General features: G+C 38.7%; 1 protein-coding gene and 2 pseudogenes across 4 annotated transcripts in view; 2 read left to right on the forward strand and 1 right to left on the reverse strand.

Moving 5' to 3' along the window:
• Positions 1-26,975, forward strand: part of ARNT (aryl hydrocarbon receptor nuclear translocator) — a 90,663-nt gene that overhangs the window by 38,412 nt on the left and 25,276 nt on the right. For 2 of the 4 annotated variants that reach the window (XM_045295655.1, XM_045295656.1), the window contains exons 3-12: positions 1,015-1,059; positions 5,324-5,368; positions 8,130-8,174; positions 10,384-10,597; positions 14,669-14,882; positions 15,819-15,921; positions 19,645-19,710; positions 20,340-20,425; positions 21,715-21,791; positions 24,465-24,599. In XM_045295655.1, coding sequence (XP_045151590.1) covers positions 1,015-1,059; positions 5,324-5,368; positions 8,130-8,174; positions 10,384-10,597; positions 14,669-14,882; positions 15,819-15,921; positions 19,645-19,710; positions 20,340-20,425; positions 21,715-21,791; positions 24,465-24,599 — 1,030 coding nt within the window. The remainder of the gene's footprint in view (positions 1-1,014; positions 1,060-5,323; positions 5,369-8,129; positions 8,175-10,383; positions 10,598-14,668; positions 14,883-15,818; positions 15,922-19,644; positions 19,711-20,339; positions 20,426-21,714; positions 21,792-24,464; positions 24,600-26,975) is intronic. The other 2 variants (XM_045295657.1, XM_045295659.1) reach the window with 1 other exon arrangement.
• On the reverse strand, positions 2,122-3,014 carry LOC115871450 (annotated as a pseudogene).
• Positions 12,318-12,581, forward strand: LOC115871449 (annotated as a pseudogene).

Below are 26,975 nucleotides of genomic sequence, written 5' to 3' on the forward strand. Positions count from 1 at the left end.
CCCTGGGTTTGTTAACACCACTACCTTTCTTTCCCCCCACCTCCCCCTCTCCCATGTCCCCCCGGAACTGTCGGTCCCATTGTTTTCGCCTCCAGATTGTTCATCCAGCCTATCTTATTTAAACAGACCTGCGGAGATAATAACATGCACAAAAACAAGACAGAGCAAAACCAAGCAACAATAAATAACAGCAAAAGCAAACCACTGACAGAGAACAAAACAAAACACAACAAGAAAGAAAAGCTTGCAGTTAGTTCAAGGATTGTTTGTTGGCCTTTAGGAGTATTTTCCAGTCCAGTCTGTTGGGACACCACGCTCTGGCCCCAAAGTCCACCGTCAGCATTCCCTGGGGACCTTGCCACTCCATTCCTTTGCTGTTCCATTGCACAACCCCAGTGCTTTACCTCAGCGTGGGGGGACCAGATCGGGAGCAATTCTCACACTGTCTCCGGTGCTGTCCCCCGCAGCAAGGGCCATCAAGTCTCATAGTGGGGCTGGCCATGTGGTCCTCTCTGTGGACTGGCTGTTCTAATTGGGATCATCGTCCTCAAGGCCTGGTGGGCCAGGATGTGTTCCACTCTCTCCTACTTCCCCCTTTATCTGCTCCGATGTGCTCCGATCAGATATGTGGTCTGGGCCTTTTTGTAATTGAGTTGTGGTCCACATTTCTCTTCTACTCTACCCATGACCTTCTAATGTGACCAAAGCAGTTAATACTGATAGCTTGGCACTATCTAGTTCTTCTGGTCTTATGGTTGTGGAGACTGATATTTGCATGGTCCATTAATCCATTAGACTTTTGTAGTGTCTTTCGATTTTTATTAGTCTTTACGCTACTTTCTCTCTCTCTCTTTTTTTAATTGTTTTATTAGGGGCTCATACAACTCTTATCTACTTTTTCTTTTACTTCTTAGATTTGATGGTTATATAAGTACCTTGTGGGTTGATCATTTACATTTCTTAATGTTTAATAATATAACCAGCCTTACTATATTTGTTGTTGGCTTTTTCCAGGCTGGATTTTGATGATGATGTAGAAGGGAACAGTAAATTCTTGAGGTAAGATTTTTAAAAACTTTCTATAGATATCTGATATTAAATATTAGGTTGTGAACTTTATACTTTTGCCTTATAATGTGTGCATTCTTAGGCCTAAGGAGAATATGTCACCTTAAAACTACAAAATTTTATATTACATTTTATCTCAGAAAAAATTTCAAGCATTCTGTTAACAATTCCAAAGTTAGAGCCTCAGTGAATTAGGACAGAGAAGTTACAAGACTCTTTGTATCAGTTATCTTTTGCTGTGTAACAATAGTGGCCTAACAAGAACAATTGTTTTTCACATTTCTATGGATTGGGAATGCTATTTATTCTATTGAATTTTGCCTACCAACAAAGCTGTGATATTTAATTAGCTGGTTGGGGACTGGACTCAGCTGGGATGGCTGAGTAACTCTCTTTTTCTCTGTTTATAGTGGTCAAGGATCCCAGACTAGGTATTTTCAGATGGTGATGGTTATAATCCAAAGGGCATGTTCCAATGTGCAAGTGCTTATCAAACCACTGCATTTACATCGTATTTGGTAACATCTCATTGGCCACAGAAAGTCATGTCCAAATCCTGAAGCAAGGTGGTGGTTACTGCAAAAGGAATTTTATATTGTGAGGCCTTCTTAGTTGGGGGATGAGGAAACGGTGTGGTAGTTATATCTGACCTCCTCTAGGCTACCCAAGGGGGAAGGAGGATCCAAGTCAGCAGCCCAAGGCTGATTTTTCTGAGGCAGAGGTCAAGTATGCTTTTACCTTCCAGTCTTCTTTACCCTGTTCAAGCACCAGTTCTCCATGCCACTCCACCTCTCTGCTAGGCTCAGTAATCCGTTGCATTGGACCGATAGGAGTCACAGACAGTACTCATGCTTATGGGATTTATTTGACAAGTAAAAAGATGATCACAAGGCAGGATCAGAAAAATTATAAGCATTGAAAAATGGCTGCTGTGTAATATTTTTTAAAACCTGTGCTTTTTGGTCAGCATATGTTTCCTTTAATTATTTTTGCATTTCAAGTAGTATATCATTTTGAGGTTTAATTTTTCAGGCTGGTATAAAGCTTCACAATTTAGTAATCCTGGATTCTGAGCCATATTTTAGATGAAAGTAGAAATGTGAAGTCTTTACAAAGTTGATTTTCTTCTGAAATAGCCAGTTCATCATTGTCATCATCATCAATATCTGTTGATCCTTTCTGAGTTGACAGGTAGATAGCTGGCCTGTCCCAGATACACATTTAACTGACAGTGATCTCTGAAGAGGCGACTTTGAATTTGCCTTTATAGTATCTAAACGAGATGAATAATCTGGTAGATACAGAGCGGTCTGGGAAACCTCTAAATTTTCTTCCTCATCATTTTTGGTATATTTTGGTGCAGTGGTATTGACCTCTAAAGCTTTCCCATGAAATAACATTTCAATAGTGATAAATTCTGAAAATATATTCTTTATGCCTTTTATTTTGTTTTTCAAAGTTGTCCATAGTTTCTTCCTGATGATGAGTTGCTGGGGTAGCGTCCATTGTCACTCTGTAATTCCGTTTCTTCCTGTGAAATAATATGTCTATCAGATGGAGTTCCCTGACATGTCCTTTCTAACTGGGTTAACTGCTTAGCTTCTCAATTTCTTGCTGTTAATGTTGCTTTAAGGTCCTCGCACTCCATTTTTACAATGGTTCCATAAACTTTCAAAGGTTCAACTACTTTGGCTTCAAGTCTTTCAATCTCTGCCTGGCGATAATCCTGAAGTTTGGCAAACTCATCAGGAAAGATTTTCAGGCCATGCTTTATATTGTGGATCTCTGTAGAGGCATACGCATTGATTTCATTCACCAGGAGGTCAACTTTGTCTCGCAGTCTGGCTGTTTTCTGAACATAAAGCAGCAAAGATTTGATGCATCTCTCTAAAATGCTTCTCCACGGTTGTGAAAGCATCTTGCAGTACGTATTCTGGTTTGAGCATCCAGGCTCTCCTGGCTGCACCTCAACTTGTTACCACACATGGCCCAGGACCCTGGGTGGGGAACCAGTGGAAGGGTTCTGAGCTACCCAAGTGTGGGTTGAGGTGGGAGCTGCCACCAACGTCACCAGGCAGGATAGGAGTTCTGTTGTCTGCAGCAGCACCCCTTCTCAGCCATACTGGAAGGCACATCTCTCTCTGTTTCTCCATCATACAGTCCTCTGTCTTCTGTCTTGCTCGGGCAAGTGTTATAAAGCTCCTTTAGTGTTGATAAATGCCCAAAGGGTACCCTACTCTGCAAGCAAGCCTCCTTGCCAAGCAGTCAGCTTTACTAGTTCCATCTAGTCGTCTAGGTAAGTGTTTACCAAAGTGTGCATTACCATCTCCTAAGGGATGCTGGAATGATCTAGGGGGACTGCAAAAGCAGATACTTATACTTTATCCTGTATTATGTGCTATAGTACAAAAATTGCTGGTGGGTGGGTAGGCTAGTGTGAGTAACTTTTTTTCTGAAATGAGAGCAGTAGGTTAGATCCGTTTGGGAACCTGTGGTCTATGGTTTGGCTTCTGGTGCCTTTGTCACTTCACACAGCTCTCAGGTCTTATACTCATTCCCCTGGTGGCACTTTTGTCTTGATGGTTGTGGGATTGTCTGTTCCAGCTTCTGAGACGGCTTACTTTATACCCAGTGGAACAGGAAAGCTTATCAATCCCTGGGATTTAGAGTCCTCTACACCTTATTTTCGTGGCCCACCCAGTCATTTGGTAGGAGTTACAAAGACTATGGACAGAAAAGCCGTACCAAGAAATTTCACTTCACCACAGTGAGTGGGCCATTAATATACAAAACCTATCATATCCTCTGATACCTGTTAATTCCTTTAGAATAAGAGTTGAAATTTGCATCATTGAATAATGAATCTTCTGGGGAATTAAAGATGACTTTTTAATATATTAAGGTCTTTTTTCTGAGATGAGGGATAATCTCACTGAAGATTTATATTACTTGGCTTGTTTTTAAATAAAATTAGACTGCCAGGTTATGTACATCTTAGTCTTGAAGCTCCACTGAAAGCTATTCAGCCTCATAGCACCATACAAACCGTCACTGAAAGACAGTGGTGGTTATGCATCATTCAGGCCCGTTGTTTGGGACTTGACCCTGGCTCTCCTGCAAAGAAGACAAGAATTGTACCACTGAATCACCAATTCCCCTTATTAATAGCTAGAATAATGCTCTTCAAACTTAATGCGCATACAAATCCACTTAGGGTTCTTGATAACAAGATTCTGATTCAGGGAACCTAGGATAAGGCTCCAGGTTTTGCATTTCTAAGGAGCCCTGTGGGCATAATGAGTTATACTTTGGGCTCCCAACCATAAGTTAAGCTGTTCGAACCCACTAGCTGCTGAAAAGGAGAAAGATGAGATTTTTTGCTCACGTAAAGATTTACACCCTTGGAAACCTTCTATAGGCTTGCTGAGTCAGAATCTATTCGACAGCCATGTTTTTTGTTAGTTTGTATGTTTCAAAATAAGTCTCTAGCTGTTACTGCTACACCTTGAGTAGCAAATATCTAGAACCTTCATTCCTGAGATTCAAGATTTAATGTGTAAATTATGAGCCTCTTATTTCAGCTTAAGTTATGTTTTCTCATTAGGAGTTTATAGTATACGATTTATCGTATAGTTTGTGTCCTAGAAACCTACCATTTTCCTTTGAGCTGAACTTTCATCATATCTTTGTATTTTCCTATTCTTCTTCAGTTCTTTAGTTATTTTCAGAAACCAGTAAAATAGTATTTCTGGAGTTAGGCCTTCCTCCCTGAACATATCCTTCTTCATAGTTTATGGAGTAGTAGCCTATTTACCTGTTAAGTAGAAATTGTTTGGAGGAGTGGATTGCATTTCCTTGATCAAAGAGATAAATGATTTTGTTTAAATTGTCATTTAAAATTAATTAAAATTTAAAATTTTGAAACTCCCTAATTTCAGTGTGGTGCAGATAGGACAATCAGTGTGTCCTCATGAAGTGTCATCATGTCTGATAAGAAAGGGTAATAGAGGCATCAGAAAACCTGATAAACAATAGTTATAGGCTTTTAAAGTTCTTTTTAAAAAATGTATTATTTTTTAAGCTTTTAAAGTTCTGTGGGATGCTATTATATCTTTATTGTCTGTAATGGTTTTCCATTGCCCCACCCCCACCACTTCCACTTTTTTGGTTATTTTAATCTTTTTCTAGTTTTCTTTTCAGAGGGAATTGATATAACAAGGTACTACTTTAAATTTACTCCTTTCTGCTTCCTCAGGTGTGATGACGATCAGATGTCTAACGATAAGGAGCGGTTTGCCAGGTAATGTAGCAGAGCTTCTTGGACCACCTTGTTGGACTAGGCATTTTGAGAATATTGAATGTTAATTTTATCAGGAACAAAAGTGAATTTCTTTGTCCAGTCTCTTTCCTATACTGAAAACTGATGAAACTTCGTTTTACATTATGTTCAAATAATATGATTTCAAAATGGAAGTCTAAAGCCCATCTGAAATCTGTTCAGCAACATACAAATAGCATGTATTAGGGCAAATCAAGAAAGCATTGCTTATAGTGTTCATACTTGCTTGGATTTATTCTAAACAAAATGTTTTCAAACATTTCCTTGTGATCAGTGGATGGCTACAGACAAATTGTTCCAGTAATACACATGTCTTCGTTTCATTAGAGTGCCTTCAAAAATGTACAGTCAAAACAAGAATGAAGAAAATTTTCTAAAATTGTGGTGATGATTGTACAAGTAAAGATGGAGAGGTCATTTAATAAGAAGTATAACCAGGAAATCCTTGTGATTTCTGTACCTAGGGCCACCAGAAAGCACCTGTTATAGCTTATCTATCACATATTTTCTATATATTACTTAAGTCATTGTTCTTAGTCATTTCAGTAGCAGAATAATCTGCCTATCAAAGCCCGAGACCTTGCTAATGTTCATAGTTTGAACTTAAATATTTTTGGAAGTAAAAAAGTATTACTACTAAGGTTTTAATTCATACATGCATGGGTTTATCCAAACAAAATGTATTGGAATATGGCTCTGTGATCAGTGGATATCTGCAGTAATGTTCTTGTCATAGACTGTTAGGTGACTTGAGGGGATCTGCTGTACCATTTCAATTCAAGGCAAAGAGGTCTCATTTCAGAAGGCAAATGTTTTGGGGCATCCCAATGGAGTAACATTTTTTTTTTCTTTTTCAAAAGACAGGGAGATTATGAAGGCTTATTTGAAAGATGTTTTAGGAAATTTGAAAACTACATTAGTGAGAAAGAGGCCAGGACCACTGCACAGTAGAATTGTTTTCCATCACAGCAATGTACCTGCTCATCTTTTGAGAATATCAAGGGCTTCCCCTAGGAGAGTTTTGCTGGGAAGCTTCCCCATCCACCCCTCAGGCCTCATCTTGCCCCTTCTGGCACTTTGTTTTCAACACTCAAATGCATTTCAAAGGCACATAATTTGAATTCATTAATGCCAGAACTGCCCTTTGGGTGCATTGTAAATTGAAGAGTGAAGAATTCTTCAGAGAAGGGTTAAGAGAGGGATGGTAACAACACTTCAGAAGGCTCTAGACCCAAGTGGAGGATATGCTGAGAAACAATAGTTTCACGTGTTGTTAATTTTGTTTAACACATAATTCTATGATGTCATAGCAATAAAATTGACATACACATTCAGCTAGGCATCACTTAACGTCCATGACACAGTCTGTGAAGTAGGACATTATGTGATTTGGATGTTGTACAAACACCTGTGGGAGTCTGCTTCTAGTTGTCTTCATTACCACTCCTACCACTGGTGCTCTCTCTGACACTGCTGGTGGAGCCCTGAGGAACTGGTGGCTGGCAGTGTAGTGGTTCTCAACCTTCTTAATGCTGCGACCCTTTCATACAGTTCCTCATGTTGTGGTGACCCCTCCAACCATAAAATTATTTTTGTTGCTACTTCATAACTGTAATTTTGCTACTGTTATGAATCGGGCGACCTCTGGGAAAGGGCCATTTCACCCCCAAAGGGGACACGACCCACAGGTTGAGAACCATTGCAGTAGGCAATAGTGGCATCTGAAGAGTGGGGGTGGAAGAGTGAGAGTGGAAGCAAAGCAAGAGGAAAAGAACCAGCGGGGAGTGAAGTGCCCTTAGACCCATCCACTATTCTGCTGAGCAGTAGGAGTAGCCTGGGTCTTGCATATGCCAGTGCTGCTACTGCCATCTACACATCAAAACCTGAGAGCCCAGGCTCAGACCCATTTCCTCTGCCTCATCTGCCAGTATCCATCTCATGGTCTATTACTACAAGAATGTGAGTTTGGGGTCTTTATACCATTGTGGGAAATTAACAAAAGGAGAGCAACTTTTTTGGTCATGCAATGGAAGCAGTAGTTCATGGAGGAAACTAGACCTGCACTTCAGTTCTGTCTCAGACCTACATCTCCTTTCTCTTCTCCAGGCAACTGTTGACCAGTTATTATAACTTGGATAGCCATTTGGAAGCTTTTAAGACCTCAAATACTACCAATTTTACTGGGAGGTAGGGGTGGAGATAAAACAGAAACTCTAAGAAGCAAAGACCTGGTTCTTAGTTTTATTTATGTAATTTGCCTTGTGAAACTTTGTCTTGAGTTTGTGTATGACTTTGTGATTATTTCTTTGATACACTTAGTATGATTTGCTCTAGCTTTGAGTTCCTTCTTTCTTTTTTAAAAAAATACCCACACGTGGATATCATTTTCTTTCCAGATTGGGAGCAATTTGTTCTTGGTTGGTTCTTATTAAATTTTGTATATCCTTCATCTTTACAGAGATTGATTGATTAGCCAAATGCTTTTTGTGTTCAGATCATGGCAATGTAGCATAAATATTAGCCTTGTTTTTATGTTGGCCTTTACCCTGTAAATTACTTTTTCTTTATCCTAACAGGTGACTTGTAAAGCTACAGCAAGGTTCTCGCCCATTTCCGTTCCCCTTCCCTTTCATAACTGCCTTTTTCCAATTTTCTTCTCTTTTTTCCCCCCTCCTTTCTTTTCTATTTTAATGGTAGCTTAGTTCATTAATTCTGTTTTTAGGTCGGATGATGAGCAGAGTTCTGCGGATAAAGAGAGACTCGCCAGGTAGGAGAACAGTATGTTTTAGCATGATGAAGCAGTGATGCTGCTTTCTCCATCCTTTTTCTTCCTCTGCTTGTTCTCTTCTCCCTTTTCTTTGTTTGTCTTTATCTGTGTCAGGGGAGATCTGTTCTAGTGTGTGTAATATGAGCTCTAGCTTCTCCCATCAGAAAATGGTGCAGTAGCTTTCTCTTGATTTCAGGACAGAAATGTCACATAGCAGAAAGCTTTCAGAAACAATGTAGCTTGGCCAGTTTGTGGTCTGACAAGAAAAACTCTTGTCAGAAAACTAACGTGTACATCTTTGTGCATGATGGGTTTCCAGTATTTACATCTTAGATTTTACTCGGTATCTCCAGAAGACTCACTCTTGGCTTTTTATGTAGCCACATTGGCATTACTTGTCATAACAGCTCTTATTTTGGGTTGGTGATTGAATTATCTTGTGATTGCCCAGGCTGTGGAGAAAATTAACCTTCTGGCCTTGAGTGTCAGAAATCTTTCAGAGACTAGGAAAATGGGCACCTGAATGTGTCTCAGGCAAAGTAATTATATACTGACTTTCTGCTGTTTGGAAAGGAGACTCGAGATCTTTTTTCAGAGTGTTGTTGGTAACGTAAGAAAGACTGCAAGAGAAGTATTGTTCCCAATACTTTGTGTTTTGTGACTTAAATGTGTTAAAAGGTCCATCAGTAATGCTGCTAACTGCAAGGCCAACAGTGTGAACACACCAGGTGTTCATTGGGAGAAAGATGGACTGGGTACTTCCGTGAAGATTTAAAATCTGAAAAACCCAAAGAGGCAGTTCTACTTTCTCCTGTAGGGTCACTATGAGTTGGAATCAATCACTTAACCTCTCAGTTGAGCGATAAGCTCTTACTATTAGGGAGCCATGGGGGCAGGTGGGCTACACATGGATTGCTACCTGCAAAGTAAGGGGTCAAAGTGAGCAACTGATCTGCAGGAGAAGAGTTTGATATGCTCCTGTAAATATTTGAAGTCTTGGAAACACAAAGGACCAGTCCCACTCTTTTCTATCAAGTCACTATAGCCGATGGCAGTGGGTTTGGTTTGATTTCCTACTAATCTTTTCATTCTTAGGCAAAAAAATGACATGGTGTAATGGGGAAGTGCACTGAATTGGGAAAGAGCAACCTTTGGAAAAGTGACTTACTTATTTGACATCATTTTTTCTAAATATGGGTTTATAGCTAGCACATTAGTAGTTCTTTTGCCACAGAACTTTCATTAAAACAGAATTCTTATGTAAAAATGGAAGTAGATAAAAGGATTAAGTAGACATAGAAAAGATGGCCTTTTGTTTAGCTTTCTTCTTGAGGCATCCTCAAGGAGGAAATAGAAACCTACAGCGTTAAAAAAAATCCAGTTTGAAAATCACTAGATTTTAATATTATTATATTAATGATGTTATTCTCTCTCAGTGTTTAGAAAGTCAGTGTTGGAGATGTGGTCTGTTTGGCCTGGTTCGATTTAAATTGTCTATTATCATACTTTTACCATTCCACCCATTTTACTTTGTTCCAGATTGGGGACCCTTAGGGATATTTAGTAGATGGCATCTTGCAGCCTCTTGAGAATTTCAGTGCACTGGCACGAGACCCCGAGACCCATTCTATAAAGTAGTCTTTTGTGAAATAGTGGAATAAGGAAAACTTCAGAATCTTCCAATTTTGGCTTCTGTTGGGAGTAATGGAGAAGCATAGAAGGAAGTAATGTTTTACAAATCAGTGGAATCTTATATCAGCTGCTGGTCATAATTGTTTAGGAAAAAAATCAGCCATGATTCTGTAAAGCATAAATTAATTGAAATATTGAATTTGTCAACATGGAGTTAACCAAACTGAGATTATTTGTTTCTTATAATATAAATGAGTGAAATCAATACTTCTTAGTGCTACCATTTCTTAAAGCCTTTTTGGTTGTAAACTGTGCTAATTTCCATAGGAAGTGACATTTCTGGGAGCTAACGGGAAGTGCTGGCATCTGCTTGTTTTCTGTTTGCCTTGTTAGTTTCTTTTCCATGCTTGCTCTGCATGAGAAAGTTAGCAAACCGGTTGTATTCTAACTTCTGAGAGTAAATTCAGTAAATCTGAATACCACATTTCTTAGCTTACTGGTGTCCGTATCATTCTTCCTGCTAACAAATGACCAGATGTGACCACCTGGATGGGGCTTTTCCTCTCTCTCCATGCAGGGAAAATCATAGTGAAATTGAACGACGGCGACGAAACAAGATGACAGCATACATCACAGAACTGTCAGACATGGTACCCACCTGTAGTGCCCTGGCTCGAAAACCTGACAAGCTAACCATCTTACGCATGGCAGTTTCTCATATGAAGTCCTTGCGGGGAACTGGCAACACATCCACTGATGGAACCTACAAGCCATCTTTCCTCACTGATCAGGTCTCTGGGACCCACAACTCCTAAGGGATTCTAGAATGTGGGCGATTCTGTTATAAGTTTTTTTTTTTTAATATGGATGACTAATCCTGAGTAGCGGAGGTCAGCGTAGAACTTAATTTGTAGACTCTTTAAAGAACAAGAATTCACTTCTTCAGGAAAAACCCTAATTATGGGAAAGTGAGTTTCTTTAAAAATGGATGATTGATTCCTTTTGCTTAATCCCTGGTTATGTAGCCTCATTGGCATTGCTTATGAGATGTAGAGACTGATGAAAACGATTTAGCAAGATGGAAAGTATTTTAGAATTTGACTCATGAATGTAGGCACAAGATGGAAGAGGATCAGAATCACAGGGAGAGAGCATGACTGAGGGAATTTTTGGTAACAGCTTTGATTTTTTTTCTTTTATACCATCATCAGAGTATTAGCGAGTAAGTGCCTAGTCCCTAGAACTTAACCTCTTATTAAGCTTTAAGGCAACTGAGGGTGTGGAAGATATCTATTTCTTAATCAGGGCCTCCTAAGTTCTACCCAGCTTTCAATTTTAGTGACAAAAGATGTCAAACAAGCAGTTGTTGTTGATCAGGGCCTAATCTATTACATGCGATGCACTGTGAGAAATACAGGGAGGACAGAAACATTTCCTGCCTTTAAGGAATTTAGTGTGAATATTGTATGTGAATGACAGAATAAACACATAGGTGAAAAATGATAGGAAAATGAATATATAGAAATTCTTTAAAAGTATTAATAATTTACAGGGATTTGATAGATATGTATCAGAAGGAATAGATAAAGAATGGACTGACCAAGCTAGATAAAGATGATCGGGGAAGATTTCTAGGAGTGAAAGCACCATGCTCTTATTTTGATGATTAGAAATCACAAATGCACACATGCTCATTGCAGGAAAATTTGGAAAATACAAGAGTATAAGGAAGAAAATAAACCTACTTATAATCTTAGCATTTTAATCAAAGGATTAAGCGGAAGGAAATAATGTAATTTAGAGGGAAAGAATAAGAAAATTTCCCAAGTAGGATGAATTATATGAAATCACAGCACAGATTTTATAAATATGTACGCGGAAATAGTCAACTTATTCCAAAGTACACATGCAGATACTGATTTGAAAAACCGTAGTTAAAACACCTTTTGTAGTTAAAGCAGGTGGTATGTTCTATGAAGAATATAAAGAATGGTGAGAGAGAATTACTGGTGGAAACAAATGGAAATAAAATAACAGTACAAACACAATCAGTTCTAGAGTGGACGTGCAGTATGAACAGCCATAGAAAATAAGGGTTTGGGGAAGGTAGTGTAGATTTTGATAAATGTGGGAAACAGAAACAAACAGGTAGGAGAGTAAGTAGATAATTTTTTAAAAGTATAGTTTAGTATACTTTGGAAGGTGATAAGGAAAGCTGGGGCCTTATGGAATGGTTGAGTGTTATGTTAAAGAGTTTAGATTTTAGCCCTTTCCCCCCACTTTATCTTCCTTCTTGTCTCTCTCCTGCCTGTCTGCCGGACTGCCTCTTCTAGCCAGGAGCCTGCCACACTTTTTCCTTTAGCTTGGAGCTTTCCTCAGTATTTCTGGCTACGCTAGCATGTTGGCCCAACCCAGCGCAGGTTCCTGCGGTGTTGCCAGTTTGGCTGGTATCCTGGCAGCATTGGTCCCTCTACTTTCTGGTCTGGCCCCGCAGCCTGCAGCGTGAGCACTATGCTCATCTACTCCTTTTTCAAGTCCCTTGTGGGAGAGGATGTGGTCATGGAACTACAGAATGACCTGACCACCTGTGGAAAGCTTCATTCAGTGGATCAGTATCTCAAATTAGACGTCACAGACCCTGAGAAACACCCTCATGTTATCAGTGAAGAACAGCTTTGTCCAAGGTGCAGTAGTCTGCTGTGTGCAGTTGCCACACAGAGGACTGTGTTGCTCCAGGATGCAGCCGGGAAGGAGGCCCTGCAGCAGAAACAGTGATGGCTCCTCCTCTGCTTCCCTTCCTTCCCTCTTCCATTGGTGACCCTTCACCTCCTAATCCAGTGCACTTTGCACACCCCACCCATAGGTTTTTGTTGGTTTGATTTTTAATAGTGAAGACTTTTGGGTTTTGTTTTGTTTTTTTAATCCTTTTATTGGGGGCTCATACAACTCTTATCACAATCCATCCATACATCAATTGTATAAAGCACATTTGTACATTTGTTACCCTCATCATGCTCAAAACATTTGCTCTCCATGTAAGCCCCTGGCATCAGCTCCTCATTTTCCCCTCTCCCTCCCCGCTCCCCCTCCCTCAAGAACCCTCGATAATTTATAAATTATTATTTTGTCATATCTTACACTGTCCGATGTCTCCCTTCACCCACTTTTCTGTTGTCCGTCCCCCAGGGAGGGGGTCATATGTAGATTCTTGTAATCGGTTCCCCCTCTCTACTCCTCCTTTCCTCGACCCTCCTGGAATCGTCACTCTCACCACTGGTCCTGAAGGGATCATCCGTCCTAGATTCCCTGTGTTTCCAGTTCCTATCTGTACCAGTGTATATCCTCTGGTCTAGCCAGATTTTTGGGGTTTTTAAAAGGATGAGTGGATGAGGGCAATAAGAGTAGGGAGCAGTGTCCTCTGTTGAGACTGACTCATTGCCATCGAGTCTAAAAGGGAGGATAAGTAAGGTGGGGACCAAAAAAGCCTTCCCAGTCCCCCAGCATCTGCCTTTCTCACTCCATCCTTGGAGAGTGCAAGAGAGCCTCCTAGATATCCCCAGGGCAGATTGTGATTTTGTTTGGGGGTGAAAGGGATATGTCCCACATTGGGAATACCTTTATAATGAAAAAATAAACAAACAAAAAGCTTTTAAATTTTAATCTTCGGGGGGGAGGGTCATAAAAAATATAGTAGACCTGGGAGCATTTTAAGGGTAGTTAGCAGGAAAGTAGGGTGACCACTTTATAATCTTAGTGCAAGGTAACTAAGATAGTGACATAGTATTGGAAAGTAGAATTGGTAGAATCACCTGAATCCTAACTGGACTTTGAGGGTGAATAGTTAGATTTTGACATTTTTGGAAGGTGATGTTATTAACCCATAAGTAGTAGAAGAGGACAGGATTTTTTTTCAAGTGGGACGTATAATGAGGTTTTGAGATAATGAAATTGAGTTGCTGATAGAATACCTATGTGAGCATTCAGTAGGTATGTGGGGTTTAGGTTTGCTGATAACTCAAAAAATATTTAGGTCTAGGAATGTAGACTTAGGTGTCACTTTTTAGTGAAAGGTGTCACTTTTTAGTGAGTGGAAGGAGAGGTGATTGCTGAGAAAGACAATATGGTATGAATAGAGAAGAACTACGAGAGAACCATGGAAAATGTCTACATTTTAAGACTTGAAGCAAAAGTAAGGGAACCTGAAGCAGAGAAGGAACATCTGGAAAAGAAGCAAAAGTTGAAGTGCAGTGTCCTGAAAGCAAGGGGGAGGGAAGGTTTAACAATATGATTGAAAAAATTATCAAGATCCAGGAAAAGGACTTAAAGTGAGAAAGTAGGATGATATTGTAATCTTCTAAAAACAACGAAATTATCTAGGAGTGAAATATTTTAAAGTGAAGTTCTTGATCCCACATAAAGTGGGATTGAGAAATAAATGATAAGTGGGAAGAATAGAGGCCATCAGCATAGCATTACACTTAGGGTACATTTGGCACTAAAGAAGAAACATGAGTTGTGAAAAGTTGAGGGAACACTTGTATGGAATTGAGGAAACTTGATCTTAGAGAAATATTTGTAGACAAAACCCTAAAAAGAGACCAGAGGCAGGACTCAAATAATTATTCATGGTAAACTGTTTGTTTTTTTATTTTTTTAATTTACTCGTTTTTACCCTGAGATAAAGAGGTAGCTAGTAAGAGAAATTGAGGAAATCTCCACTGGGAGAACTGCCTTATCAGTTAAGGCTATCACAATTAGTGTGCAAGGCTGACTGCAGATCAGGTAGAGGCTTAGTTCTTCCATGAATAGAACCGTGGTTTTCTGGAGTTTAATATTAATTTTTATTTCTCTCCCTTGGGCAGGAACTAAAACATTTGATCTTGGAGGCAGCAGATGGCTTTCTGTTTATTGTCTCCTGTGAGACAGGCCGAGTGGTGTATGTCTCTGACTCAGTGACCCCTGTTTTGAACCAGCCACAGTCTGAGTGGTTTGGCAGCACACTGTATGATCAGGTGCACCCAGATGATGTGGACAAACTTCGTGAGCAGCTTTCCACTTCTGAAAATGCCCTGACAGGTGAGTGCTCAGTGAAGGGGAAATTAGTAGGAAGTGTGAGTCTGGAGGGTTGTTTTAGTTCCTAAATTTGCTTGGTGACTCTAGCAACGCTTCTAGAATTTTCTCCCTTAATTAATATAATTAATTCTTTTGTTCCACCTGCAAGTTAATCTACTTTGTGACTAGATCTTTAGAAAATGTTATAGTTGTGATGCTGTACCTCTAACGCTTACATTTTTCCTCAATACTAACAGATGAAAAAGTAAAAAGCCAAACACAATTTTTTTTTCTCATTCTAAAAGAATTACTAATACTTCCATCTCTTTTGTGGGTTATTTGCCTGGTAATTTTTCTGTCCACTTGTACCAGGTTTTGTGTTAGGTTCTGTAATAACAGATTTTTATATTATTGTAGAGGAGGTCATTATTATTCACTATTATAAGGACTTTTTGGTTTCCTTGTGTTTATACTTTTTCTGGCTTCTTCTTTTTTTGTCTTTTAATTTTAATGCTATCCAGCCCTTTCACCAGAGTTTGGCTGGAGGAAGCAAGTTACATCTGCTCCTATGCAACCCTGGAGAAAGTTTAAAATAGAAACAGATTAAAACTGGTAATTAAAAATGAAACGCAAGAAATTCCATTATGGAATTTCTTTTTTTTCTCTTTTATGTTTCTATTAATTGAAGTTTTTTAGTTCTTTCCCCAAAGTTGCCCTTGGTTTCTATGTATAATAAAGGAAGGAACAGTGTTGACTTGAGGTAGATATTTTTCTCTACCATATACAATGATTTTTCAGCTTATGGCATTCATTGAGAGAGAAAAAGAGAAAATAGTAAGACACAAGACTATATATAGCCTCAGCTCTTGCTTGCCAGCTCTCGTTCCCACTCCTGTTTTCCATGCACAAAACTACACATAAAAGCATACACTGCAGACTGTTGGTCACTTCCTTCTTCAGGGCGTATTCTGGATCTGAAGACTGGAACAGTGAAGAAGGAAGGTCAACAGTCTTCCATGAGAATGTGTATGGGCTCAAGGAGATCATTTATTTGCCGCATGAGGTGAGTATCACACTGAGGATTGTGGCATAGGACATAGGCAGATCTAAGACCTGAGATTCCTGACCACAGGAGTTACTATTTTAAATCCAAATTCCAGATGGATTAAAGTTAACACTCAGATTCAGATGGATTGTAACAGAATGAAGTCTGCTTGGTAAAGGAACTAAGATTTCCTGAGCTCTTCCATAAGTGTTTTATGTCAGTTGTCTCCTTTCATCCTCCCAACTGCCCGATAAGATAGGATTTATGGTTACTATTTTGCTAAACAAAAGGCAGACTAAAAGCAATTAACTTCCCAAGGTAATGTAGAGTAGTGTCTGACACAGGATTTTATTTGTATCCATAAAACCTGTATTATTTTCCTCCTTACATCACAGGCAACATTTATGTACTCAGACTATTTCGGCATTTTGTGGCTGGTTTTTTTTTTTTTTTTTTTGTGGCTGTTTTTAGAAACAATTTATACTATACATTTCAGGGTTCTGTAAAAGGATTTCTATTCTAGGCACAGAGAAAAAGCAACATCTCATACAGTTACAAAATAACTGTAGCTTGTATAATGGAAATTGACTATATTGTTCTGGACGGATGCTCATTAGAAATGAGTAGAATATTAGGAAAGAGTTTTTTGGAAGAGGCACAAAATTGAGTATTATTGGTGGGTTTGAATTCTCACTTTGCCATTTCTATCTCAGAATTTGGGCAAATTGCAGGACTACTCTTTGCTTTTGTTTCATCATTTAAAATTGGAGGTAATGTTACTACTCACCTCATAAAGTAGTTAGGATTTGATTAATTAATACATGTAAAGATGCTTAGAGGAATTCATGACATACTAAACACTATATACATTGTTATTCGTTATGTTCATTTGAAGAAATAAGATGAAGTAGGGAACCATGTGAAAGAGTGGCCCACTCAAGATGTAGACATGGGTGATTAAAAAATGTTGTAGGAAGGATCAAGATAAATAGTAATGAAATGTAGCAAATAGATTAAGTTGTTAAAGTAGAGGGCAAAAAAGAAAGTAGCCATTAGGTCAGTTCCATGTGTGTAAGAATAAAACTGCTTTATAGGGTTTTTGCTGGGTGAAGTTTCACAAGATTTCCAGACCTTTCTTCCATCTACCTCTGAGTGGCTTGACCTGCCAACCTTGTGGTTAGCAGCTGCGCACGTTAATTGTGTGCACCATCCAGAGACTCCTATGGAAGAGCAGCAGCTAGTAAAACCAGGTCTTTTTAATTTACGAGTAAAGTTTATTAGGACATAGTCATGCCCATTTGTTTATATTTTCTCTGTCTCTTTTCCGTGCTAAAATAGCAGAGCTGACTAGTTGTAACAGATTCTCACTCAACGCTGAAAATATTTACTATTTGACCCTTTATACCGAAAAATTGCCACCTTTGGATGTACAAATTCAATAGGAAAACGTGGCCACAGGAGCAGTTCTACTCTGTCCTATAGGGTCTCTATGAGTCAGCATTGATTTGGTGGCAATGAAAGTGATGCCTCCAGGGGGATAATGTACTATAACATAAAACAACAATGATGTCTCTAAGGTATATCAGAGACATATAAACCTTAGATGCATGAATAGCTTTTGGCCTTTAACTAAATTCTAGCCTCAGTCTAATCGTTCTTATAGCATATCCCTCTTGATGCTTGACCTCATGAAGAAACCACTGAAGATATGAGTGCTACAGCAAAATGTGGTGAAGAAACAAGATGTGCCAGGCTATAAGAAAGAATAACGTCTAGGGTCTTAAAGGGCTGTTTTCAAACAAGCAGCCATCTAAGTGAGGCATCAACTAAATTCACATGAGATAAGCATGCCAGCCTGTGTGATCCAAGGATTGCGTATTAGTCCGGATAGATAGAGAAATAAATCCAGAGACACTCATACGTGTATAAGAAAGAGCTTTATATACAAGAACAATTGAATATTGAGATAACAGCCCAGTTCAGATCAAGTCCATAAGTCTGATATTAGCCCACATGTCCGATACCAGTCTATAAATTCCTCTTCAGACTCACAAAACACATGCATTGACGCTGAATGCAGGAAGATCACAGGCCAGTGGGTGGAAATTTTTGTGAATCCAGTGGTGGCGTAAGCATGTCAGCGCTGGCGTGAGTCTCCACATGGCTCCTTCAGCTCCAGGGTTCTTGTGGAGTTCCATGTGTCTTGTCATCAGGAGCACGAAGCAGAGAGAGTGTGTGTTCTGCCTCCAGTGAGCTATTTATCTTCATAGCGTCTCCAAATGAGGTCATCAAGCAGCAACCTGATTGACAGGCTCAACTCCACCCCTTCATTCTTAAAGTCCCAAGTTGACACTAGACTGCGTAACTACCACAGATTGTAAATAATGTAATCCAAATCTATAGGAGGGAATGACAACAGAGCTTAAATTGTGAACACCCAGTTTGCAGAAGGCTAGACTATAGATGCAGTGGAAGCCCAAAATCCATTTCCAAGACCCACACATAGATTAAGCATCTGGTGAAGCCTCAGTGATTATAGTTGAAGGAGGTAAATAAATAGCCTGTTATCAGATTTTGGCATATTTAGTTAGGTCAATATATATTATCTTGTCATTTGATCTCCCTTTTGACCCATTTTAAAGCTGTTTCAGTTTTGTTTTTTAAGTGAAGGGGAAATACACATGGATTAAACCCCTAGTGTATATCCTCTGACCGTGGACCAGGAATGAATAGCTGTGCTAACATGTAGAGTGCACTGGAAAATGGATTGTTACAGATGCAGTTAGTCAAAATTTTATCACCCTATCATTTGATCTTCCTTATGATCCATTAAAATTTGTTTTAGTTTTTAATATTTTTTACTTCTTTGCCATTGAGATTTTTATCTGTTTTACTTTGTTATTCTTCTTAGTCGTTTGTTTTTTAATGTTTTTCTGTATATGAAATCAAGTACTGGTAAATCTACAGAGATAGTACTGGGTTAATGGGTCTAGCAGGAGAGGTTAGGGAAAAATGGGGAGTTATTAGTGATGAGTATGAGAGTGAAGAAAAATATTTTAAAACTGATTGTGGTAATGATTGTACAACTGTACTTGATGTGATTGAATCATCAAATTGCATGATATGTAAATTTTATGCCAATAAAACTTGTGAAAAATGAAATAAAGTACCACTCCTCAAAAAAGAAAGGAAAAAAAACATGGCAGTCTCCTTCCATAATGAATAAAGCCATGGAAACTCTACAGGCCAATTTTACTGTTCTATCCGTTGGAATTGACTCAACAACAGTGGGTTTGGTTTGGTCCGATACAAATAAATTCTTTGCATTTGACTATCATATGGAGCATTTTGACTTTAGATTTTAAGAAATGCCATGCCTGACTTACCTTTGGGAGGAGCCCTGGTGGCCTACTGGATTACACTTTGGCCTGCTAACTGCATGGTCAGCAGTTGGAAACCACCAGCCTCTCCATGGGAAAAAGCTGAGATTTTCTATTCCTCTAAGGATTTACACCCTCAGAAAATCACAGGGGCAGTTCTCCTCTGTCCTGGAGGGTCACTAGGAGTTGAAATGGACTGGATGGCAGTGAGTTTAGATAGACTTACCTTTATTCTTCCTTTTTAGAAATGTTGTTACCAGTTTTGGAGGGCCTAGTTGTATCCGGTGCCTGATACCTGTCTGCTTACTAATACAGTTTTGAGCTGCCTAATTGCTTTAAATCTATCTGCTTATTAAAACAGGTGCGGTAATAGCTCTGTGGACCCAGTCTCCATGAATAGACTGAGCTTTGTGAGGAACAGATGCAGGTGAGGGCCTAAGAAGTGAAAACCAAACGAATAGCCAAGTCCCTATAGAGGTTATTTCTTTTTTCACCCAACTTCCCACAGTTCTCCCTTCAGCAGTCCTCACTCTTACGTTTCCCTTCCTAGTTACTCTTTACATTTCATATTGACATTTTCCTGAACTTCTAAAGCAGTGTTTCCCAGAGTGGGTGACACCATTCCCTGGGGGGTGGGAGGCAGAAGTGTACTGGACTGGTCCAGAGAGGCTGTCAAGACAGATAATTTGTAATTTATACTGGATTATGAGCTATAGTACAAAATTGCTGAGGCAGATGCTGAGTTAATTTTCTTTTCTTTTTTTTCCTGACTCGGTTGGTAGGTCAAATAATTTTGAGAACCTATCGTCTAAATCTTCTCTTGTTCATCTTTTTCAAGAAAGTACCCTTCACATTTTTTCTCCTACTATAGTAATTTTTAGTTGCTTTACTTTGACAAGATTAAAAAATATGTTCATATGAATGTGAGGAATATCTAAACCCTGGCATCCAAGCTTCTAAGCACTTTAGAACCTAAAGTTAAAGGTGCTAAGCCATCATTGTCCTTTAGAAGCTTTACTAGGCGGGATTGTCTCTTGACACCTGTGATTCTTCTAGGAATGGACTTGGCTCTGTGAAAGATGGAGAACCTCACTTCGTGGTGGTCCACTGCACAGGCTACATCAAGGCCTGGCCCCCAGCAGGTAGGAAAGTTGGATAGTGATTTTTCTTGATTCTTCAAATTCCTCAAAAATCCCAAGAATATGAGGGCAGCATTTATTATTTACTTTGCACCTGCAATGTTTTGATACAAGCTGTAAGAAAATTCCTTACTTTTCACTTAGGGCACTTACTTATATTCGAGTTGAGGCCTTGGCTTACTCGGACTTGGAAAATGACTCAATACTGATGGCATCATAGAATGAGTTTTTAAATGTCGAACTTCATAAGAAAGTATACTGACTACCTGTATGTTCTAAGTACTTATGAGCAAAGAAGCAGTTGTCATTAAAAGTAGTTGCAAGACATTGAGGGAGAAGAGAAAAAAATGACTGGATAACTTACAAAGGGAAAATTCTGTGCAAAAACGTTTAAGTTGAGTTGTGAGCGGCTCAGTGCATAATGCCCCGCACCACCAGAACTCCTGCGGAAGAGCATGGACCTAGGTGGAGAATATTTCCAGAAACTATAGCTTCACATTTTGATATTTCTTTTTATGCTAAATAATTTTTACAGCAATACTTTTTGACTTACCCTCATACATCTCATATAGAGTTAATATAAGGATGAAATTGAATATAAGAAAAACCCTCAGCCCGTTTGCCAGACCTATGGTAGACAGCCAATAAATGATAGTATTTTAGAAAAATAAAGATACAAGTATTTAAGAAAAAAAGGAATAATGACATTTGAACTTTTTAGTCTATGTGCTATATAAATCAAACATTTGAAGTAGGTTTGGTCTTTAGTACTACTGTGTAGCTCTCAAAGAGTTCTTTTTCTGGGTAAGAAGAAAAGGAGGAAATACAGTCTTCTTTCCTTTCCATATAGAACATCAACACTCCTTCTCTTTTACAAGGGGTATAAATAACTTCTGATGTTTAGTATAATTTCATTTTTTGTTATTATTTGTTTAATTTAAAACCACAGGTGGGCAAAATGTTTGTTCTCTGCCTGTGTGGGATTGTGGAATGATTATCTGCCTGTGTTTGGTTTGGTCAGCATACCTTAGGTGGGGTCTATACTGTGTTGTTTACTGCAATTAATGCATTGAAATATATGAAATTGTTGAGTGATGTGATGGTAGTGGTGGTCAGGGTGTGAAAGGATTTAGAATGATACTTGCATGTAGTATATTCTATCTATATAGTTATTTGTCATAATTCATCACTTTGTTGCTTTATACCTGCCCTCTTTATGCTTAAATGTATTTACCTGCCTGACTTTTGAAGGTATCATCCCTGTTAAATCTCTTAATCTCATTTTTCTGAAGGCGTTTCCCTCCCAGATGATGACCCTGAGGCTGGCCAGGGGAGCAAGTTTTGCCTAGTGGCCATTGGCAGACTGCAGGCAAGTATGATGACTTTTCCACGTCTGTACTCCTTTTCAGTTACAGACATCTCTATCAGAACTTGTTCATGTTCATTTTCTTTACCTACTTTTCTCTGAATACACAAGGAGCACTGGTGGGTAAGTGTTGCTATGCTAACTACAAGGTTAGCAGTTCAAACCACAACTCCTCCATGAAAGAGATGAGTCTGTCTTCCTGCATAAAGATTTATAGCTGTGGAGACCTTAATGTAGGGTCACTCACTCTGAGTTGGAGACAACTGGATGACAATGGGCTGAGGTTTTTTGGTTTTTGTTTTCCTCTGAATACAAAAGAGGAATCCCGTAAAACCCCACCATTTTAAAGGAATATGACATTCACGGTTAAGGTTGCCTGGAGGAAAGAAGATTTTCTTCATGTTTTTTTAACCTTTATAGTACTAACTTTCTATTCATTTCCTTTGTGCCTATTTTGAAAAGAAAGTTCTTTTCTTTTACCATTACATTGAACTCTCGTTTATCGCGGTTAATCGGTTCTAGACCCTACCGTGATAAATGAAATTCCGCGAAGTAGGATACCTTATTTGTAAATCAAATATTTTCGTAGTTAGAGCATAGAGGACATGAAAAAACACCCTTTAGTCACCATTACACTTGTATTACCCAATTTATTAAATGAAAAAGGGAAAATACAGTAAAACATTTTGGACGTTACAATTATCATTTATTATTTATTATATTATTTATGGCATCTAGTTTACAGTATTACATATTTCACATACAGTATTATACATAGTTCTTACAAATACTGTAATCAATGGCGTGCAACCTCCACGATTTTCTTGCCATCTTTGATCATATCCAAAAGTTTTACCTTTTCCTGGATGGTGAGCATCATCCTCTGGTGCTTATTTTTATTGTCAGAGGCTTAGAAGAAGCAGCTCATTTAGGAGCCATCATAGGGCTTAGATAAAATTTCTTAAAAATCGCAAACAATTACAGTACACTGTACAAAAGCAAAAATGCATCTGATACGTAACTCCGATACGTAGTGATGCAGACAGAAGCGTGTACAGTATGAGCCAATCAGTGGCAGTAATGACAGAGCATGCGCTGTTACGCAAAAACCGCGATAGAGTGAAGCCGCGGAAGTCGAAGCGCGAAGTGGCGAGGGTTCACTGCATATGGCTAATAATAGAGAAGTGAAATTTTTTTTTTCTTCTCATGAAAACAGTTAAACTTCGTGATCCAAAATCAGTGGCAAGGAGGGTGTAAGAGGCCTGGTAGGGCTTGATCAAGGGCAATGTAACTGAGAGGAATTACTGAAACCCAAATGAAGGCTTAGCATGATAGTGGGACAAGAGGAAAGTAAAAGGAAATAGAGGAAAGAACTGGGAGGCAAAGGGCATTTATACAGGCTTAAATACAGGCATATATATATGGAAATAGATCTATGTGCATATATTTATATGTTTAGTATTAAGGTAGCAGATGGACATTGGACCTCCACTCAAGTACTCCCTCAATGCAAGAATACTTTCTTCTATTAAATTGGCATTCTATGATGTCCACCTTCCGGACACAACCTCTGAAGACAAAGTGGGTGCATAAGCAAGTGTGGTGAAGAAAGCTGATGGAGCCCAGCTATCAAAAGATATAGTGTCTGGGGTCTTAAAGGCTTGAAGGTAACAAATGTCATCTAGCTTGGAAGCAACAAAGCCTACATGGAAGAAGCACACCAGCCTGTGTGATCATGAAATGTTGAAGGGATCAGGTATCAAAGAACAAAAAATAATATCATTGTGAATGAGGGGGAGTGCAAAGTGGGGACCCAAATCCATCTGTAGACAACTGGACATCCTCTTACAGAAGGGTCTCGGGGAGGAGATGAGCCAGTCAGGGTGCAGTGTAGCAACAATGAAACATACGACTTTCCTCTAGTTTTCTAATGCTTCCTCTCCCCCACTATCATGATCCCAATTCTACCTTATACATCCGGCTAGACCAGAAGATGTACACTAGTACAAATAGGAACTGGAAACACAGGACAGATGAACACCTTAGGACCAGTGGTGAGAGTGGTGGATGATACCGGGAGGGTTGAGGGAAGTTGGCGTAGAAAGGGGGAACCGATCACAGGGATCTACATATAACCCCCTCCCTCGGGGTCGTACAACAGAAGAGCAGGTGAAGGGAGACGTTGGACAGTGTAAGACATGACAAAATAATTTATAAATTATCAAGGGCTCGTGAGGGAGGGACAGTAAGGAAGGAGGGGAAAAAATGAGCTGATACCAAGGGCTCAAGTAGAAAGAAAATGTTTTGAGAAAGATGATGGCAACAAATGTACAAATGTGCTTGACACAATAGATGGATGGATGGATTGTGATAAGAGTTGTACGAACCCCCAATAAAATAAAAAAGAAAGAAAATAGTTCTTGGTTACTTTAGATTATAAATTTTCAATTTGCATAATGGACATAGCCTAGCCAGATAAAAGTACATGAAGGTTTGGATTGAATTAATTTTTTTCTTTTTTTTTACTGACTTGGTGAAGAGTATGTGTATGAAGGGAGCTTCTTGATCTTGTTTTCTATTTAATTGTAGTTGTCATTTTTTTCCTGTCTGAACTGTTCAAGGTCAGGAATTCCTTAAACTGGGAGCCTTATCTCATTTTCTTTTTTTCACTCTCAGGTAACCAGTTCTCCCAACTGTACAGACATGAGTAACATTTGTCAACCTACAGAGTTTATTTCCAGACACAACATAGAAGGAATCTTCACTTTTGTGGATCACCGCTGTGTGGCTACTGTTGGCTACCAGCCACAGGTGAGGAGCTGATGTTGTTGGACCAGTGGTACTTGGCTCTCTGTTTTCCATGGGCTCTGCTGAGATTGTCCAGTCATATAAATCCAGATATAGCCAAAGCATATTGGCACTAGCTCAGAAAAAGAGACAATCCCATTCGGTCAGTAGCTAGATTTGTTCTCTGGCCCTATCAGGGCTAGAATCCTATCTGGAGAAATAAGACTTTTAAATCATGTAGGAAAAACATATATGACTTTTAAGTTTTTAGTTTGTGTTATTTATATTAATATAGATTAATGCAGAAGTGCTTTTTAAAAAAATCATTTAATGGGGGCTTGTACAGTTCTTATCACAATCCATACATACATCCATTTGTCAAGCACATGTGTACATTTCAGAAGTGCTTTTTAAAATTAATTATATGCTATGGTCCTTATATAATCACCAAGAAGAATAATAACGCATAAAATACGTAAATTTAACACCATTTGGTATCATTTAATAAGATGAGGCTTTCTGGTTCTGTAAGATTTACAGCCTCCTCCTGCTTCATTGGCCTCTAGCTACTTGAGTCTGAAGAGGGTTTGGGGTACCATTAAGCCATAGACTTGATTTGTACTTGGCTGGAATACTTTGATATAAAATCACTTCTTGATATAACAATTTTTTTGTACACTAAAAAAAGTATAGCCTCCTGGGTTTTGGCACTAAAAAAAACTAAACAAAACAAGAAGTATAGCCTGAAACCCAAAGGAAAGTTGTACTCTGTCTCATAGGTCACTCGATGGCAGTCATTACGCTAGGTTAGTATAATTTGTTTTAAATTTCTCATGTAATAATCCAGATAATTATACCAAAGTTGAGGTATAAATAATTATACAAACCTTTAGCCAGTGCTTACTTCCGGCTCTGAGTATTCAAAGAGATCTTAAAGAAATTTTGGGGATTTACACTATGAAAAAAACTCTTACAAATCTATTATTAATCAAGATAGTGTAAGGATAGACATATAAACCAAAATTGAACAGAATAGCCTGAACCATCTATTTACACCTTCATGATCAATTGATTTTCTACAAATATTCCGAGACAATTCACTGGGAAGTCTTCCCAACAAATGGTCTTGGAATAATTGAATAACCGTATCACCACCCCACCCCACCCAGTAAACAATACAAAACTCACTGCTGTTGTGTCGATGCCAAGTTATAGCAATCTTGTAGGACCGAGTAGAACTGCCCCTGTGAGTTTCCAAGACTGATTCTTTATGGGAGTAAAAAGCCCTGTCTTTTTCCCACAGAGAGGCTGGTGGTTTCAAGCTTTTGACTTCTCAAGTCACGGCCCAACATTTAACCACGTCGCCACCAGTGCTCCCATTGAGACCTTTACCTTATACTGTGTAGAACAATTAACCTGAAGAAGTAAATATAAGAGCTCAAACTATAAAATTTCTAGGAGCAAGTCATTTTACCTTGAGTTAGGCAAAGATCTCTTTGTATCTCACTAAAAGCATAATTCACAAATGAAAAATTGATAAATTGGACTTTAGCAGAACTAAAATTTACTCTTAAAGGGAAATAATTCCTGGCTATCATCACTGACTACCCTGACTGAGGTCACAGTAGATGGTCCCAGGTAGAATGGGGTATTGTATAATTTCTACCACAATCAGTTTCAAAACATTCCCTTTCTTCTTGAGCTCCTTGATATCAGCTTCCCTTTATCTCCCACCTCCCCTTTCATCAGCCCTAGGAACCCTTATTCTACTCATTGCCTCTATGGGGCAATCAATCTAAGGTTCTATAAACCAAAAAACAGGAAAACATAACAAAAATTCACAAGGACAACCCACAATGACAAAACACATCTGAGATAAACTGCAATTGAGAAAGGAAAACAACACAGAAAAAAAAGAGGAAAAACAGAAAATGTTGAAAACCAGATCAGGCCCAACGTGTACAGAGTGGGGAATCCAGTGACAAGGACCAGTGTTTACTTAAAAACCATCAGTATGAGACCAAATGGTCAAAAATTACCAAATACAAAGATGAGAGGATAATGGGCCAAGGAATCTATAGAGTATTGGAAAGGGAATAAACTGAACACAATTATCAAGGCTGTTGATGTATTGTGATAAATGTAACTAATGTCACTAAACAAATTATGTAGAAATTGTCAAATAAGGGGCCTAACTTGCTATGTAAATTTTTACCAAAAATAAAATGTTATTTATATAAACAAAAAAGACATCATTCAAAAAATTAAAAGACCAGCCACAAACTGGGGATTTTGATTTGCAATATTCAGAATATATAATGGACTCTTTTTTTCTCCTTTTTAAAAATCGTTTTATTAGGGGCTCATACAAATCTTACCACAATCCATACATACATTAAT

This window comes from Echinops telfairi, unplaced genomic scaffold (assembly GCF_000313985.2).
Source record: "Echinops telfairi isolate 266 unplaced genomic scaffold, ASM31398v2 ScPeMD7_5805;HRSCAF=6673, whole genome shotgun sequence".
Classification (NCBI taxonomy): domain Eukaryota; kingdom Metazoa; phylum Chordata; class Mammalia; order Afrosoricida; family Tenrecidae; genus Echinops; species Echinops telfairi.